The 19,822-nt window shown below is 40.7% G+C and overlaps 1 protein-coding gene across 2 annotated transcripts in view; it reads left to right on the forward strand.

The window, feature by feature from the left end:
• MINDY3 (MINDY lysine 48 deubiquitinase 3) overlaps positions 1-19,822 on the forward strand; it is a 54,332-nt gene that overhangs the window by 24,824 nt on the left and 9,686 nt on the right. For both annotated transcript variants that reach the window (XM_074535455.1, XM_074535465.1), the window contains exons 11-12: positions 18,072-18,144; positions 18,948-19,020. In XM_074535455.1, coding sequence (XP_074391556.1) covers positions 18,072-18,144; positions 18,948-19,020 — 146 coding nt within the window. The remainder of the gene's footprint in view (positions 1-18,071; positions 18,145-18,947; positions 19,021-19,822) is intronic.

The following is a 19,822-nucleotide window of genomic DNA, read 5'->3' on the forward strand; positions in this document are numbered from 1 at the left end:
GACTTCAGGTGATTGAAACTGTGGGGACACTTCAGCTGTGTAGGGCTTTAAGAAATTTCTTTTGTTTTTATGTCTTTGAGCACAGAGGCCATAACAGAATTGGCTATCTATTTTCAGTTACAGCATTGTGGCATTTCTAGACTTGAAGAGTCAGATAAGCAGAGAAAACGCCTAAGAAATCTGAATAAGTTACAAATTACTGCTTTTGAAGGAAAATGTCCTGTCCTGGACTCATTGGTTTTGGATTACATTTTTTTATTTCTCTGACTTTGATCACTGTAACCTGTTCTACACATTCTGAGGGCCTTTTTTCTGCATCCTTGATAGCATTGTCTCTCAGAAGAAAGAACATTGACTTCTCTTCCTAAGCAATCTCTTTCATCAGAGTTCAGCTGAGGGGCACCTCACCAAACACTGCCCCTGCTGTAGGAGAGCTAGATGTGGGGCAGTGGTGTTTGCCAGAGCAGGGCTGAGGAGAGTGTGAGTTGGAGCAGCATTAAGCTCAAAACACCAACAGAGATTGTCAGTGCTGTGAAAGGAAACAAAATGCATGTGTAAAAAATCAACCATTATTAACACTATGTGTTAATAGCTCTAGTTTCTACAAAAATAACCTATGTGTATCCTTTAATTTAAGAACTCTTCTACTTAGGGAAGGGAGTGAAAAATGTCTGTGCACTTCCATTTGTTTTTCACTTCCGTGACCAGTAAATGCAGGTAACCAAATTTTGAAAAATATGTTTTCATCAAAGAAGAAATTAAGATTACATTTTGAAGATTCCACTTCAGAAAATGGTTACAGAGCACGTGGCCGTAGAGTTTTCTGTAGTTTTCAAGTGTAAGAGGAATTGATTCTGTTGGAACAGTCTGGACACCTTATTGGAATATGGTCCCAATATAACCAGTTAGATGGTGCCTGGGCCAGTTCTGACCCTCGCTGCTGGGCCAAAGGCAGCACTGTGGTGTTTTACCCCAGAGATACCTTGGCTGCTGGAGAGTGCAGCGGGGCAAGTCCAGGCTTGTCAGGACTCGTTTACCTCAGGAGAGGGAGCTTCTGGCGATGGTGGAGAGAAAGGGAGTGGATTCTGCTAGAAGGTTGCCAGATGTTTATTCCATGGGTACAGAGATGTCTGCACCGGGCCACTGCTGCTAACAGAATGAAGGCCACATGGTCTCATTAACATTTTAAGCTTAGGGCAGGGGAAGGGGAGGGGACAGGTGAGCCACCAACCAGGTGAAGGGGCAGGGTCTCAAGGGACTAGGGACACCTATCACACGACGCCTTGCTGGTATGTTAGCCTGATTGACAGGGCACACTCAGCGAGGGGCGAGGGGGAAGGGAGAAGGTAAAACAGGACATTGCAACACATCACAACATCTCCCCCTAGTTTTGTTTAAAAAGAAGAGGACTGTGTTTAGGGTGCAGAATGATTGCCAAACCATGGTTGGTAAATCGGTTCTTCTTCTACAGGAGGGTCAGTGTTTTCCACTGAGGCCTCTAGGTCATCTACTGGAGCACTGAGGGCTTCCAAATGGTAGACCTCAGGAGGGGGAGATGAGCTTGAGATTAACTTGAGAACCATGCGTCTGATTACTCCAAAAACAATGCTAAAAACTACAATAACTACAACTAAAATAAACAGCACTAAAATTACAGTTTTCAGAATAGATCCCAACCAGCCCGAGATTCCCCAGCCATTGAAAAGTCCATTCAGCCCGTTGTCAGTTTCTCTGTTGATGTCTGAGAGCCTTTGTCGAGGCAGTCCATATGTGGTTTGGGCTGCAGTACTATGTAGGAGATCGCAGGTGGGATGATCACGAGTAGGACGAGAAGCAGGCTCGGTCTCATGGCATCTCCAGGCTTCACACGAACAGTAAGCTGGTACAAGGAACTTGAGACAGACATATATTACAAGCTATTCCAGATAGGAGGCTTAAATGGAATTTCCTCCAGAGAACGCGTGCGGCGTTTTCTTCTCCAGGCAGCGTGAGCAACCTGGGGTGCTTCTGCAGATTTCTCTGAGACTTTGGGAACATAGGGCTTTACCCATTTGGAAGGAACCCACCTTAAACCAGAGGGGGTGGACACACAGGCGTATCCACGTCCCCAAGTAACCAATTTGTAAGGTCCCACCATTTTCCAAGTCTCAGGGTCCTTTACTAAAACCGGAGGTTTTTCTTTTATCAACCTGTGACTGCTCCCCCCAAAGTGGCGTAGGATGGGTGGGTTCAGGCTGTCAAAAGAACAATTCAGAAAATTGATTGTGAATAGTGCCCTGGATAACCGGATGTGGGGAGGTTCTACCTTCAGAACCTGTTGTTGCTGGTCCAGGACCCTTTTAATATCACGGTGAGTTCTTTCTACAATGGCTTGACCTGTAGGGGAGTAGGGGATGCCAGTTTTGTGCTCTACTCCCCATTGCTGCAGGAAGCTCCTGAATTCCTTGGATTTATAAGCAGGCCCATTATCAGTTTTCAGCTCCTTGGGGATGCCCATGAAAGAAAAAGCCTGTAAGAGGTGCTTAATAGCATCAATAGATGATTCTCCTGTGTGGGCAGAAGCATAGACCGCTCCAGAAAAGGTATCTACACTAACATGAACATATTTCTGCCATCCAAAAGACTGTATGTGTGTCACATCTGTTTGCCACAGTTCACAACTGTTCAGTCCCCTTGGGTTTGCTCCCGTACTCACTGTAGGGAGTGCATGTTGTTGGCAATTTGGGCACGTGGCCACAATCGCTTTGGCCTGTTCTCGAGTGATGTTAAACTGGCGAACCAGGCCAGGTGCATTTTGGTGGAAAAGCTGGTGGCTGATTTTTGCCTGTTCAAAAACATTTGGGAGAGTGGCCATCACTGCAGGTGCAGCAAGAGCATCTGCCCTTCTGTTGCCTTCAGCGATAAACCCTGGCAAGTCAGTGTGTGACCTGACATGCATCACATAAAAGGGTTGCTCTCGGTGAGTGACTAACTTTACCAGTTTGGAAAGCAATTCAAAAAGTGCGATGTTAGATACATCTTGCAGTATTGCTTGATCTGCTCTGGATACTACTCCTGCCACGTATTCAGAGTCTGTAATCAGATTAAATGGTTCTGAGAACCTTTCAAAAGCCCTAACAACCGCAGCCAATTCAGCAACCTGAGGTGAACCTTCCACCTCAGCAATGTCCGTCTCCCACTGCTGGGTTTGAGGATCCTTCCAAGTCATAACAGACTTGTGGGACCTCCCGGACGCATCTGTAAAGACAGTTAGAGCCCTTTTTAAAGGTCTCCTACTTAGAGCAGTTCTTAATTTTAAAGTAAATTGAACATCTTGTTCAAACAATTTGCGAGCGGGCCATGCTACCGAAAATTGTCCTGAGTAGGAATCCAGAGCAAACTGCAACACTTCATTTTCTTGAAACAATTGTTCCAGTATTTTCATAGTATTTTGACCTGATTTTAACTCAACTGGAATGTGAATGCACTTAAAATCACATCCTGCTAACTCCCTGATCCGGGTCCTTGCTTTCCGGATCAGTTCTGCTACCAGCTCTTGAGGCTTTGTCAGTCTCTTGGACCTTTTGTGACTGAGGAAAACCCATTCTATGATCAGGAGAGAGTCCCTCTGGTCCCGGTCCTTTTTTGGTGTGTCCTTTGCCTTAGGTGTTTGTTTTTCCTCCCACTGGAAAATAATTCCATGGAGGTGTGGCAACTTACCTAGGATGATAAATTTGAATGGCAGATCAGGCCGGCATCGGTGGGCCTGTCTTGTGGACATTGCAATCTGAACCTTTTCTAGAGCTTTCCGTGCCTCTGGGGTAATAGACCTAGGAGCACCTGGGTCCTCTCCCCCTTTCAATAAATTGAAAAGAGGGGCAAGGTCTTCATTAGTCAGACCATGGTCTTACCCAATTCAAAGACCCACACAACTTGTGGACATCCGCAAGGGTCTTGATCCTTGGATTGATTTCTAGTTTTTGAGGAACAATGGTCCTATTTCCAATTTCTAAGCCCAAATACTTCCAAGGTGGCATCTTTTGAATTTTCTTTTCCTGGAGCTCGAACCCTGCAACAATCAATGCATCGATCGTTAGGTCAAGCGCATGTGTTAGTAAATCATCATTGGGGGCACACACAAGGATATCATCCATATAATGATAGATGATGGCCTTCTCTGCGGCTGCACGCACTGGGGAAAGCAGGGAAGAGACATACTACTGCAGATAGCTGGAGATACCTTTAATCCCTGAGGAAGAACGGTCCAATGGTACCTTTTCATAGGAGCTTCTGAATTGATAGAAGGGACAGAGAATGCCAAACGCGGTGCATCATCAGGGTGTAATGGGATTTGGAAAAAACAATCTTTAATATCAATAACAGCTAATTTCCAATCTTGGGGAAGCATTGTTGGGGATGGCATACCAGGTTGGGGAGAACCCATATCTTCAATTACATTATTAATTTGTCGGAGGTCACAGAGAAGTTGCCACCTCTTTTTGTCAGCTTTTTGGATGACAAACACTGGAGAGTTCCATGGGGACATGGTCTCCACAATGTGGCCCTTTTTTAGTTGCTCTTCTACTAGTTCTTGAAGCACCTTTATTTTTTGTTTACTGAGTGGCCACTGTTTCACATCAACTGGTTCGTCTGTTTTCCACTTCAGTTTTTGGGTGGGGTGCTGTTGTTTAATGACTGCTGCACAAAAATGCTGTGGAGAGTCTGGAATATTAATTGTGACACCCCACTGGGCCATTAAATCTCTCCCTAACAAAGGTTCTGAATAATCTAACACAAATGGACGGATATTTGCCAACTGTCCGTTTGGACCCTCGAATTGAATAATGCTTTTGGATTGTTTTGCCAATTGCAGACCTCCTACACCTCGAAGGTGACCAGCAACATTTTGTAAAGGCCAGTGTGCTGGCCAGTCTTGTACTGGAATCACTGTGCAGTCTGCACCTGTGTCTACAAGCATCTCAATGCGTTTAGACTCCCCACCCCCACTGACATTGCACCACAATTTGGGTTTATCTGTCCCAATAACTTGGACCCGGGCGACTGCGGGCCCTTGTTTATCGACATTTTCAGGTAAAGATGGCACAGGGATAGCTTGAGCAACAATTTGTCCCTTGGGAAGAAACAGGGGTGGGTGGAAACAGTGCAGGCTGAGAACAAATTGCTTGGGATCTGATGTTGTCATTCCCGGAGCAATTTCGATCTCTTGTGGTGTGTTTTTGTCCCCAGTGATGATGTACTTACAACGAATTTGGTTCCAAGTACCCTTCTGTTCAAGATTTACAGAGACAAAATGCCAGTCAGTGTCCTTCAGGTGGAGTGACTCTGTCAGCTGCAACCTGTAAGGCTCATTGACAGAAGATGCGGTTAATACAGAATCACTTAAATCATAACAAAGGTTATTTTGTTTCACTTTCAACAGTGGACTAGCAGACTTGGTCTTTGAAGCACCTGCTTCACTTACACAAATGTTAATATTATCGCGCACTTGATTTGTTTTGCTACCCTTATTCTCTTGGCCTGCTCTTTTTATGTCTGCACGCCTGGCAGGCTGGCGCTTTACTTTCAGTTTTTTTGTTGTTGACCCCCAGGGAGGGCTTGCAGTTCTCCTCCCCTGCTATTTTTAAATTCATCAAATTCCTTTTTCAGGGGGCACTGGTTACTCCAGTGTCCTAGCTTATTACAAAGCAGGCATGGTTTAGTGGGCTCAACCATTGCTGGTCTCCGCTGCTGCCCAGGGTGCTGCTGTGCTGAGGGAAAGGATGAAGGGCTGGCAACAGCAACACGCTGGGGTGGTCTTGGCAGCAGCCTTGGTCTGGTGTCTTCAGCCACACTCATCAGAGGCACTTTCCTGTTACAGACTAGAAGCATATCTTTTAATGTAGGGGAAGGTTCCATAGGAAGGCTCAGGATTGCCGCTCGACGCTGTTCATTTGCATTTGTAAACGCTATTTCCTCTAAAATTGCTTCCCTAGCATTTTCCTTTTTAACCTGTATTTCAATGGCTCTAGTTAGCCTTTCTACAAATTTCAAAAAAGGTTCTGATGGTAGTTGTTTGATTTTACTATAGGGCTCAAAAGGCCCCTCAGGTTGGAGGGAAAAGAATGCTTTTTCAGCTGCTTCTTTTACTTTCTCAAGTGTTTCTGCAGGTATTGCAGCAGCTTGGACTGAGGGAGAAGACCATTGACCCTCACCACAGAGGTGCTCAAGGGTAATAGGGTTACCATTGTTGTCCTTTGCTGTGTTTGGATCAGCCTGTAAGCCTGGGAGAGCATCTTTTAGCAGTTGTTTCAATGCTGATTCCCATAATTTGAATTCCGTGGATGTCATGAGACATGAAAAAAGTTGTTTTAAATCATGTGGAACCACAACAGTCCTACTTAATTCAGAATTTAAAAGGCCATGGAAATATGGACTGTGTGGACCATATTCTTTATGAGATTTACAGATCTCTTTAATCAATTGTCATCCAAAAGAACTCCAATTAGCAGTTGGGGCTGCTCCAGCTTGAGCTGCAGGCTGAAACGTAACAGGAGCTAGTGACAACATGGCACTGTGCATTGGGTCTGCTGTCCCCGGCTCTGTATCCCTTGAATCAGAAGCATTGGGATCACAGCTACAGGTTTGGGGACAGGCAGTGGGTGTGTCCCCACCGTGGGAACCCGGGGAGGGGGCGGGGAAAGGGAGCCGGCAAGGGGCGGGGATAACGTGGGAACAGGGGGCGGGGTCAAGGGGCTGGCAGGGGGCGGGGATACCGTGGGAACAGGGGGCGGGGTCACCTGGTGACATCACGTCAGCAGACGCCCCCTGGGAGGAGTAGAGGGGCGGAGCTGAGGGTACTGCAGGAAAGGCGGGGGGAGGGGGGAAGGTGTCACGAGAAACAGGAGGAGAGGGGGATGGGATGGAATTTTGGAATGCTTAAGAGGATTTTGGGAAGAAGAAGACCAGGTTTGGGAAGATGCCACATGGCACCCACCATCTTGTGCACCCCCTGGGGACTGGGGGCCATTTTGGACATCACTGCTCTCCGAAAAGCTAACACGTGCTCTGAGATTTAGAGGAGGGGATACAGGGGGTTGGGAAAGACACGCAGCCTGGCCAGGGCTTTGTGAACAAAACAACTCAGGTATTCTTGCACACTCTGGGAGCCGACTTCCCAAAGAGTTTCCCCCCTTAAAATACCAAATTTTGGGGAAAGAGGTTTAGGGGTTTTAGGGCAGGGAGGAACAGGGAGAGCAGAGGTACATGGCTTTACATTTGGCTTTTTCTCCATTTCCTTTTGTTTGAGCAATGCTGTTCGAATTTGTAAACTCCAGAACACAAATTTAGCTGAGGGTGGTTTGCCAGATTGTCCTAAGGTTATCAATTCATTCCCAACTTTATCCCAGAATTGAATATTGTGGATTTCTTCAGGGGAAATGTTTGGGAACTGCAGAAAAAGCCATCTTATAAACTGTTTCAATTTTCCTTTAGAGAATTTCACATTACTCTTGACTAAAATGCTAACAATATTATAATACACTCCCCTTTGTACAATGCTAAGTTTGGAACCCATGTTAGATGTAAAAAGCAAAGTACTTAATCCCGCCTGACCAAAAACAAAGCTAAAATCAGCTACCAATTTCTAAAAAAACCACAGATAGAAAGCGATAACGAGCAGACAAAAGCTTCACAATGCAGCTGTATATACTGCTTTTAAAATTCCCGGGCAGCAGCAGCAGGGCACGCCCTGCCGAGCCGAGGCAGAAACAAAGCCTCCCCCGCCGTGGAATGCAATCCCCCCGCGGAGCAGAGGGAGCAGCCGCTCCACGTGGCAAGCCGAAACCGGGACGCCCCCCCCGCCGCCGCGTGTGCAGAGAGCACTCCCGACACCGCAGATACCCTGGCCACGTGGAAAGAGAGCCCCCCCCTCCCCTGCAAAGAGAAAGAGAGTCTCCTAACATGTGTCTGAGCACGCTGCTGAGCCGGGGGGGGGAAAAGGCAGAGAGCAATCCCGCTCCGGCGCGAATTCTAAAAAACAGTGAAACACGCAGCAGGAAAGCTAAAACTAGAACGCTATGAATTCTCGTCTGTGGGGCTGCGCAGCCAAAAATGCAAAGGCAAAAAGGAACAGAACTCGCGGCAGAGTCTGTTTTAGAGCTTCTGCTCTACCGAAAGCAGAGATACTCACGTGAAATGGAAGCTGTAGGCTGGGTACAGGCAGGCAGGTCTCCACCGGAAAAGGACCTCTCTCTGGGTGCAAGAGAGGCTCCCCTTTTCTTCCTCTGGAAAATCTGCTCACCACAATGAAGCTGGACTTTCCAGAAGGCGCCGAACAATCCACGAAACTTTTTCTGGGAGTATTCCCAAAGTCTCTAGCTGGGAGTCTTGAAGCCAGGCTCCTTTCAGCTGGATGCACGGCTGGCAGAAACTTCTCTGAGGAACTGCGAGTCCGTTCTAGGGCTGCAAAGTCACTTTGCCCACCCAGGGACGCCAATATATTGGAATATGGTCCCAATATAACCAGTTAGATGGTGCCTGGGCCAGTTCTGACCCTCGCTGCTGGGCCAAAGGCAGCACTGTGGTGTTTTACCCCAGAGATACCTTGGCTGCTGGAGAGTGCAGCGGGGCAAGTCCAGGCTTGTCAGGACTCGTTTACCTCAGGAGAGAGAGCTTCTGGCGATGGTGGAGAGAAAGGGAGTGGATTCTGCTAGAAGGTTGCCAGATGTTTATTCCATGGGTACAGAGATGTCTGCACCGGGCCACTGCTGCTAACAGAATGAAGGCCACATGGTCTCATTAACATTTTAAGCTTAGGGCAGGGGAAGGGGAGGGGACAGGTGAGCCACCAACCAGGTGAAGGGGCAGGGTCTCAAGGGACTAGGGACACCTATCACATGACGCCTTGCTGGTATGTTAGCCTGATTGACAGGGCACACTCAGCGAGGGGCGAGGGGGAAGGGAGAAGGTAAAACAGGACATTGCAACACACCGCAACAACACCTAAATGGAAAAGATATAGATGTGTGATACAGCAACAGAAATAATTTCTAGACTAAAGTAGGGTTCCCATTTTCTGTGTGCTGTTTCAGACCAGGGAGGCAAATGCTGTTCTGTTTTTGACAATAGTCCTCGCCTGACTAAATCAGCATTGACTCTTCAAATATTCCTATTGTTAATTTAAGAGCTCCTTTCTGCACGAGGAGAACAATTTTTAAAATTAATGTTGATGGAGGGTGTGGGAACTGTGGGCTCCCAAAAAGTATTGAATATACTATACTGGTTGGTTTAAGATTTGTAATGTAAATGCTATTGCTAAATGAACTTAAGTTTTTCTGAATAACACAGCATTTCATAAGTTCATAAGCAATCCTAAATGAATTTTATAGTAGAAAGACCAGCCTGACAGTTCCCTCTCTATTGAGTATTTTCTTGTGCAGAATTGTTCTGTATATTTGATTATCTGTGCTTTTATGTACCTTCTCTAGTTCACCCAAGTGCTTAATTTTTGGCCTTATATTTTAAGTTTATTGGGAAGTATATCCTAGCAGTTCATTCACTTCTAGGTTTAAATTTTTTCCATCTTGAACCACCTTTTTTCTGATACATATTTCACATCATGGTATGGTTTGGGCTGGAAGGGACATTAAAGATCCAGCCCCCATGCCATGAGCAGGGACACCTACTAGACCAGGTTGCTCAGAGCCCCATCTAGCCTGCTCTTGAATACCTCCAGAGATGGGGCATCCACATCTTGTCTGGGCAACCTGTTCTGGTGCCTTACCACCCTCACAGTAAAGAATTTCTTTCTAATATCTAATGTAAACCTACTGTCTTTCAGTTTGAATCCATCTCTACTTGTCCTGTCACTACATGCTCTTGTTCAAAATCCCTTTCCACCTTTTTTATAGGTTCCCATCAGGTACTGGAAGGCCCCAGTTAGGTCATAGCAATTAGTATATTCCTTATCAGGGGTTATCTTTGTGGAATCATTCCAGAAATTGAATTTTGAATGAGAAATTTGCAGTCATTTCCACACAGAATTTTTTAAGAGCCCTAAAAGTTAAACCAGTCTTCCAAAATATGGAATTTAATATGCCTATAGTAATACAATGAAGAGAAGGCAAATAAAATTAACAACTTCTCCACATGCCCCATGTACCTTTAGATGAGGTAAGAGGTAGAAATCATAAACCTTGATAGCGTCAGGCTCACAGCATCCATTCTTTGCTTTACAAAGCACCTTCCCTTTTACTTTATCTTTTAATTGTAGCCTAGTAACTGCATATTTTTTATATCAGATAGTGATACAGGGAATACCAAGAATTGGGAATGTAGTATGCACCATGTGACAGAGTGGTTGCTCAGCTTATGAACTGATTATCTGCCTGTTGTGTGTTCTGTTTGAGGAAATGGATCTCTGTGAATGGCTGTTAATCCTTGCTCCCTTGTTATAAATACATGTTCTGGATGGAATCCGAGGAATCATTCTTCCCCTTACAATTTTTCTTCCCGAGAAAATGTCCTGAAGTCGTTTATGTATTACAGAACTTAGGAAACAAAGTTTTAAATATAGTTAGTGAATGCCTATTAAAGATATTTTTAAGTGAAGTGTTCTTGAGCAAAGCAACAGGGAAATTATTTTGTGGCCGTTTGTCTCTGTGGATGTTTTTTCTCCAGAATGTGTGAAGACCAGATGTTCTTTCTGAGCAGGGCACCATGTATCCTTGGAAGTGGAGGCTTACATGTCCTTTTATTCTCTGTTCAGCCTGTCTTATTTCCATGTTCCCAAACCCTACTGGGATAGATGCAGGAACTAGAAACAGAAAATGAGACTCCCAGCATGCCAACATATGCTTCAGTAATAAGAATAGGCTTTAAAATAGGAACTGTTGTGGTCCTGTTCTGAAACTTTGTGCCAAGTTCTGCTTTTTGAAAACTTGCACACTGTCTAGTAAACTGTGACATGACAGGCTGAATTTGTGTGGAGAATTTCTATCAGGAGACTTTGGGTCATTTTAAAAATGGCAGGAACCTGGTTGAAATCTGTGTTGTAGCTGTTGTTTGATCCACAAAACCTTAATACATGTGACAGCTGTGGAATCTCCAGGACCATAGGGTGAATCCATGTACAGCATCAGATTTGATCCAAGTACTGTCAAGTACAAAGATCTTTAGCAATTTCTAACCACTTTTTAAAAAGCATTGAAAAATAAGTTTTTTTATCCCTTTATTTACTTGTTTTATAGCAATAACAGCTTTGTTGGATGCAAAATAAAAATAACATCTTTGACATCTTTTGATAAGGCAGCGTTACTTTCAGCTTAGGGTATGAATATGAATGAATTGAAAGTCTAAATGTGGAAGGATACAGAGAAAAGGCAGAGACAGGAATTGTCTGTGGAAGAGGGACCTTTGAACTCCTAGCAAAGGTGAAGCACATTTAGGGATACTTCAGCTATTGCCTTCATTTTCTGTTTTTCTCCTCTCACATAGGAAGTTACATGTGATTAGCTATGTGAATAACATATTCTCTTGTTTCTAAAACTCAACCTCATAGCTACCTCATGTACCAACCTCATTTAGACATTTAAGTACATTTTTCCCAGTGTTAGTTTTTTTTATATAAGAAGCTTATGAAATCTGTTTTCTTTGTGTGTTACAAGGAGTCCAATGCCATTTTCTTCTACCAGTTGACAGTTTACGGTATCTTATATGTGTACTTTAAAAATATCTGTTACAGAGAGGTGCCAAAGTTGTCAGAGACTGTGGTATGAAAATATTGAAGCATTTCAGGTGTATTTAGGGAAGAAATTCAGTCACTGCCCATGTGCAGTTAGGAAAGCTCATGCAGTTGGAGTGAAGTGAGATGGGCTTTACTATATAATATAGCTGTAATGAAAAAAATCATGTGTTTTGTATTAATAAAAGAATAAAATAATTGGCTTTATAGAAGCTAATTGCTTTATTCTGCTGCTGTTAGAGTTAGCTACCTGAAATAATATACTTCAAATATGAACATAAATGGCAATACTGCTTTTATAATATATGAAACTGTGATGTTTTTGAATATTTAGTATTTTCTCAGTACATGTAGCAACATGTGCATATAAAGATTTTCTGAAATACTACTTACCAATACTAAATTACAGTGGATCACGTGCCATTATTATTATAGTTTTTTTCATTGTTTCACAAAGCTTGTACATTTCACTTGAAAAGATATAAAATGTTTCTGTTAGATTAATGAACCAGGCGAAGAATTGTCCTTTAGAAACACTTGGCATATTTGAGTTATAAAATAATTAATCCTGTCTGTTTTCAAAAAGCATTTCATCATTCTGGGTTGAAGCAAGTCAGAGCGTTTTCGTCATCCCAAGAGAGAATTATATGGTTTAAGTGGGAAACTGAATACTGTAGGCTGGTTTCCAACATTAAGTGCAGCTTTCAGTATTGTTAGAACTGTATTGGAAAGATTTAAATTTCTGCAGTCCATTTTCACTGTTTTAAACTTTGCTATCAAGTGTTCCTGTCATACATGTTCATTTTCCATCTCCTTATTGTTAATTCCCAAATAAAATTAGTAATTTGTTAATACTCACCACTGTGTTGTGTAGCAATCAGCTCATGTCTATAGGCTGAAATAGTACTAGATGTAGAAATAGTATGTGACACTAGATATTATTTTTTTTACGTAGAAAATGGTAGCATAATAATAGAAGCTAAAGTTCATCTTGAATGCATTATATTATGGAGGTTTTGGAAGTCATAGAACATAGAATTTGTCCACTTCCAACTTGATTCCTCTTAAGAACAAAGTTTCATGTTTATATAGCATTGTATTCTGTCTTCCAGCAAAAAAAAAAAGCTATGTGAATATAATTTGAAAAGCTGCCCTTGCAGATCAAGCTTTTGACTGGAGAGCAGTATGTAATTTAGTTATTAGAGAAGAATTCCAGTAAACTCAAATTTGCTGACTCTTGATCTATAATTCCAGTAATGTATTTTTACTTTCAAAACAAAGACATTTTGTGTTGATGAGCAAAACAAACTAGTAACTGAATAAGAAAAGAGCAAAACAAGCTAGTAACTGAATAAGAAAAATACTATATACCGAATCCTTATTGGTTTACAGTAATCTCTTATAACCTGTCTGTGAAAGCAAGGAGCATGTTCAAGAAGCTCTTATGTTTTAACAAGTCACCATGTGAATTGTTACCTTCTTGTGATGGTTTAAACTAAACCACCAACATCTGTGGCAATGGAACTGTAAATAGGTATTTGCTGTACTTTTGAATTTCTCTTATTTTTAAAAACTGCAACACTGGCTTTTTTGTTGGCTGTTTTATTAAACCACCCTCTCTCAAAGGGATGGAGGATATATTGTGGTTTCTATAACTTACTTGAGTGTATGTTGGAAGCCGCACTTTCCCGACGAATAGGCTGACAGGCTCCTTGGATTTCTGTCGCTAGTTCTTTTTCTTTGGTTTGTGTTCGCTTTTCTTCCACAGCCTCACCCCACCCTGGGATCAAGTAGGCTCTCTTTTCTGTCTGGTACTATGGGTGAAGATGAAAAAGAGTTTGAAGTAGTCCCTATGTAGCTTTTCTTTCTTCCCTGTTGAGAGCTTGTTTCTGTCCTCAGCAAGGCACTGCAGGTACTGTAGAGTAAATGCAGCTGTTTCACCTTTGCAAGGCAGTGTACAGCTAGAGCCAGTTTGCTTCCTTCTAACCACCTTATTGTAGCAAATTGCTTGTCATGAATGTTCCTCCCCCAGCACCACCACTATCCCTAGATGAACACTTTCAGATTATCTGTTGTCCTTTCCTGGTCTAAACTACAAGGCCTGTATTTTATTTTCTGACCACTGATAAGAATTCTGCTACTTTGGGTGTGGCATTCTTCCTTTTGTGTCTTTTTCCTCTATTCTTATTAAAGGAAAGTATTTTCTTTTGGCATTTTCTGCATCCCAGATAGACTCATAGCCCCTCTTCAAGTCTTAGGAGGATACAGTATATGATCTTTGACAACTGCCATTCTGAAGTGGAAATAGTTGTGGCCACAGAGCTCTTGTATAGTGACAGAAAAGTCTAGAACCTTTCCTTCAGTTTTTCCATGTACATCTCTAAAGTGGGAAAAACCTTGTACTCCTTCAAGTATTGTTTGGGTATGTTCCAGTTGTTTGGCATTTTTGATGCTTTCTCTTGTGGAAGATAGTGTGCTGCAGAGCAATGGCACATTCTATTGACCAGCACAAGAAAATCATGGTAAGCAGGCTGTGCAGGGCACTGCAAGCTGCTGGTGTGGGTGATGTTCCTGAACACAAATGGGAGTCTTGAACTAGTCTTCATTGGCCATCTCTATGTAAAATAGTCTTTTAAATTAAATTTATGCCAAATAACATCAAATGCTTTAGGACTGACTTCATGGGTAAGTGTTCTAGGATTTGACTTGCATTGTTACCATGGCATAATTCTCTTAACTGTCCCTTTCCAGACCGACCCTTCGCAATAGTCTGCCTAGATTGACAGTAGATGATATGTTGGCATTTTTAGAGCCAGTAACTTCATACTTCAGTGCTCTCAATACTTCCTCAGTGGTGCCTAAGAGGAGAAAACATCAATGACCTTTCCATAACTGTTCAGTTCTTTGTATGATGGTAATAATGGTCTCCCATTTTAGATCTTAAGGACTCTCTTTTCCTTGGTTTGATAAATAGCTCCTAGGAAAACCTACAAAAAAAGCTGCTATTTAATTTCAAGCAATGCCCAAATTCTGTTGAGCCTTCATCTTAATGAGAGTCAGCAACTGGGTTTTTGTATCGTTCTAAGTCTTTGAACCTTTTTTGCTACTGTAGTGATGATGCATTTCCTGCTTTTCAACTCATACCAGTCTGTGTTAAATTCTAATTTTTGGTCCACTTCCTAGCCAGTCCCTACAAGTAAAACTACCTGATACCTTTAGGACACAAACTCATTTGTATGCATGGAGATACATATGGCACTTCTGCTCCATGCCCCCAAATAAAGCTGCATTCAATTAATTCTGTTCTCTCTTAGCTAAGTGAGTTGTTATATCTCAGGCTATAAAAAGCATTTCAGTTCTGGCTTTGGTAGCAGGATCCCTTCACCTTTTGAAGAACATTCTCTGTGTGCTCCAGGGTACGTAGAGTGGATGTAGAGATTGATTGCAAATGAATTATTGCAGCCACAGGAGGATCTGAAGTTGGACATTGTAATTTCAGAGCACTATGCAATTTGAAATGCATTCCAGTTGTGTGTGAAAAACCTGTGTCCAGATTATAATGATACAGTTACACAGTACATCAGTAGGATTGTGTGAGGTGTCTTTTCTCTTTCAAAATACAGTCTCCAGAGGAACCTTGCTGACACATAAAATCAAATTTCTTTTTGAACCAACTCCTCACTGAGATGCTCTGCCTGGCATCCAGTTTCAACAGTCTGTTGTGAGACTCCTGTAAAATTGAAATTGGGCAATGGATTCAGAAATCAGCTAGAGAGATGGGAATAACTTTAAGAGATCCCATCAACCTTGTTTTCTTAGGAAGCCATTTTGGAAAAGTTGATGCCTTGAAAGCCACTGATTATAGCATTGAAAAATACACACTTCTCTCTGTAATACAAGACTGAATTGAATAAACCGGTTTTCCAGATGTGATTACAAGTTACAACAAGTTAAAAAATTGATAAATAATCAGTGTTTCTATATTGTTTTTAGGTAATTTTTTAAGAAGGAAGTTAGTATTACAATATATAATTCTTCTACATGTCACTCAGTAGTGATGGTGTAGAACCATAAAGCACTTCATATGCAAACAGATTTCATTTTTCAGGGCAATGGATCTTTCAGGGTGTGATTTTTGTAAAAATTCATAGCCTGGATTTTGGTGTGGCTTAGCCTTTTATGTTCTGCTTTGGATTTGCAGAATGAAAAGTTTGGGAATGTTTTCATTATAACTTATGAAGAATATTTTTTGCCTCTGAGGCTAAGCATGGGATCTTAAAATAACTGGTTCTACTGATGAGAATAACTTTTCAAAGTAATATAAATGACTTGTTTGTGTATCACAAGAGCCAATGAGTGAAACATGATTTTTGGGACATGTTGTTCTTAGTATTGAAAATAATTATTATAATTAACTGTTTATGAGATTCCCTTATATGGAACTTTCACTGCATGGGTTACATCAAAATACAATTCATAAGGCTGGGGTGGGGAATCTATTTTGGCACATATGGTGAAATATCAGCTTGGGCAGCTGAAATATGTTTTTGTTAGATGTTTATCACATGTTCAGCTTTATTGCATGAGGGACCTATGGTATTTTTTCCCCCCAGTACAAATATATGGACTAATTGGAGTTTTTAAAGTTATCTGCATAGTGGAAATTAATGACATGATGAGAGGTTGTGTGGGATTTGTATGTAAAGGAGCTTGCATTTGCAATCTCAGTGAAAAGTTCGAATTATTTTACAGGTAAGAGAGGTTGGGTTTTTGGTCATCTGACTCTGAAACAGACTTTTCTGTTTCCATCTGAAGTTACTTGCTTAGAACATCAGTACATGACATTTAGTGAATAAAAAATATTAAGATGTAACAATATGGAGGTTTTACCATATTTGAAAGTTCCTTTAAAAGAGAGAGAAGTTTTAGTATGACTAATGCATTTAGTGACTTCATCTCTTAGTTCTTCCCATGTATACATACATAAACTGAAAAAGTAAGGACATGGAAAATTAAAATGCTAACAGAAGTACACATTATTTGCAAATTGGACTATGAAAAAACTTGTTGGCAGTTGTGGAAGACTTGCTTTAAAGAATCTGTTTTGTGTCACATGAAATTGTGGACAGTACTGCATGAACAAGATAATTTGTGGGTAGGGAGGACAGTGCAAATGCTTGTCTTTATTCTTGGATTACATTAAGATTGTGTGGAAGGAACTGCATACTTGTAAACCAGAGTGGAACTATGTAGTTTACATTTGAAATTCTGTGTCTATGCCACTGGAAGTTACTTTGGGTTATATCCTTCCATACCATTGGGAATTCTAAGTGTGCTCCCTTGTTACATAGGCTTTGTGAACTGCTGATTTTTAAAATACACTAGCACTAAAATATCCCTTCTTCAGAGTTAAATCCTGAATATTGAAATCACTAATCATCTTGTTGTTAATAAGCTTTATGTGCTATGGCATCATTGGTTTTAAACTGAGAAATATTTGCATTAATTTATTGTAATACACTGTGATAATGAAATCTATTCCTACTTAGTTTGTTTTGTATTCCAGATTATTTAAGAATTGGTCAAATATTACAAAATTTCATAGTGTATGTATGTGCCTTATATAATAACATAAGTGACAGGGTATGTGCTCAACAACTGCACAACTTCATATTTTGTTTGGCATCCTGAAACCAACTGTATTGTGCTAACATGGTTTTTTGATCTGAAAGTACTTTAAAGGATTTTAGAACATATGTAAACATGAAGATACATTGTTAAAATATTGGTTTTCTTTAAATATTCTAGTTATCATTCATTTATAAAATCAGTAGAAATCTTTTCATTAAACAGTGGATTTATTTATATTAAGTCATTTTTATGGATTTTTCAAATTGCATTATTGTGATACTGAATTAATATAAAAATCTAGCTTTTTTTTTCCAGTATGTAAAGCAAGCAAATTTCAAGTTGTTCTCATCAGGAGAGATGAGCAGGACAAAGAGACTCCTTTCAAATTATTTCCTCCTCTGCAGTTTCCCTCTTGGATCTCTTGAGTACAAATGATTGGAATTGTAGTTTCCAATTAGCTTTTGTGCTACAACATCTGCATGATAGGACTTGCATAAAATTTGTGTAGAAGTTGGTGGAATAATATTTATCATACTTCTTGATTGTTTTATGTCACTATCAGCAAAATTGCCGAATAACTTTTCTTCTGTTGTATTGAAATTTTCATTAATTTAGGTTCCAACTGGGTGTAGTATGGCTAAATATTTTCTCAGTAATCTGTATCTGAATAAGAATGTTTTGTAAGTTTTCTTTGTGGGTTTTTTTTTTTCCACCTCCATAGGACATGGCCCTTGTTGCTCCTGAGGCACCTTCAGAACAAGCAAGAAGAGTTTTCCAGACATATGACCCTGAGGGTAAGGGCTGTACTTTGTGCTAAAATAAGATTTTTTTAGCAGAAATGTAGTCATTAAGAGAGGAATGAAATGTCTGGTCCTTAAGAAATTTTCAGTGCAGGAGTCAATCTACAAATGACATTGAGCTCCCTGGTCTACTGGAAAGTCTCCCTGCCCACAACAGGCAGGTTGGAACTAGGTGATCTTTCAGGTCCCTCCTCACCCAAAACATTCCATAATTCTATGAAGAAATTACTGGAGAATTCTGCAGTAAGGGAATTTGTGCAATAGGAAGTAGAGTTTTTAAAAGAGACATTTTTTAACCTTGTTACGTTCTTTGTAGTTAACATAAAGCTTAAATAAAATTTATTTCTCCTATATTAAATTTTCATTAAACAACTGATCTGATATGATTCATTCTTCATGAGATTTTGTTCTTGAGTGTATGCAGCATACATGGAAATTTTCTTATGTTTTGGAAAACAGAGGATGTCTAGCATTCAGGTACTATTTTAACTGATCAAAAGGGAAAAATGGTGCAGTTGTTATCCCAAGGTATGTCATGGAGAACTCTATACAAAGGTAGATGCTTAATACTTGCTAAGAATTCAAAGTTTATGAGTAATAAATCCAGTTTCTGTATTGCACTTTTATTTTTATTTTTTTTAAGTGCCAGAAAAGCATTTGATAACTCCTTTCCTTCTAGAACCCCAAAATTTGCTTGCAAATTTTACATGTAAAGATATGTTTGTATTTTTAAGTGAGATTTGTGCTGGAAAGCATTTTGTTTCTTTTTCTCACAAGAAACTTTGCTACTTCTTCAGATAATGGGTTTATACCTGACACACTGCTAGAAGATGTAATGAAGGCTCTGGACCTTGTTTCAGATCCTGAATAGTAAGTATAATAAAATTTAAATACTACAGAAGTATCAGTTAATGACATTAATCATCATTTAAGGCTTTTTTTTTCTTGATTCCATTTACCACATATGTATAAAAATTTTGGATTGGTTTTGGTTGTGGATTTTTTTTCCTAGTTTGGGTTTTTTTCATTCTGGGCACAGAGTATTATTTTCAAATGTTAAGCTTGAAATTTAAGGGAAGGAATTGAAATTAAAATGTCTCTATCTTTGGTAGTAATAACTAGAAGAAAAAAAACCTTCAAACCTATGCATTACTATGTATTCAGGAGACAGGATTATATTTTTGTATATTAATGTAGGTGAAATGGTGTGTCAGAAGAGCTAAACAGTCGAGGTATTCAGAGGGAAGTCTGGATTACCACTGGATCTTTCTGCTGAGTTGGAAGCTGAAACTGCCTCAGTTACAGTTTTGTTTCCACCAGCACTCAGGACCTAGTAGTGCTTGTAATTGCCATTTATTTTCAGAAACAACACATTGATTCCCAGGGTTGGAGTTAAATGTTTTAGCTCTAATATGAACAGATAAAACTAATATTAAGTGACAGCAGTTAACCCTCAGTGTCAAAACTTACCGTGTTTTGTGACTGAATGCTTAACCCAGAAAGGAGAGCCAAGCACATGTACTTTTTTACTGCTCCAAAAGTTGCTTCTGCTCTCTTGTAAACATTTGGTCTAGTTCAGTTGGGTCAAAACTGGAATGACTGTGGAGACTGTGAGTTTACTCACCAGAGCCATCTGAAATGTGGTTGAACCTATTTTGTGTCCTTTCCAATG

This window comes from Zonotrichia albicollis, chromosome 1 (assembly GCF_047830755.1).
Source record: "Zonotrichia albicollis isolate bZonAlb1 chromosome 1, bZonAlb1.hap1, whole genome shotgun sequence".
Taxonomy (NCBI): domain Eukaryota; kingdom Metazoa; phylum Chordata; class Aves; order Passeriformes; family Passerellidae; genus Zonotrichia; species Zonotrichia albicollis.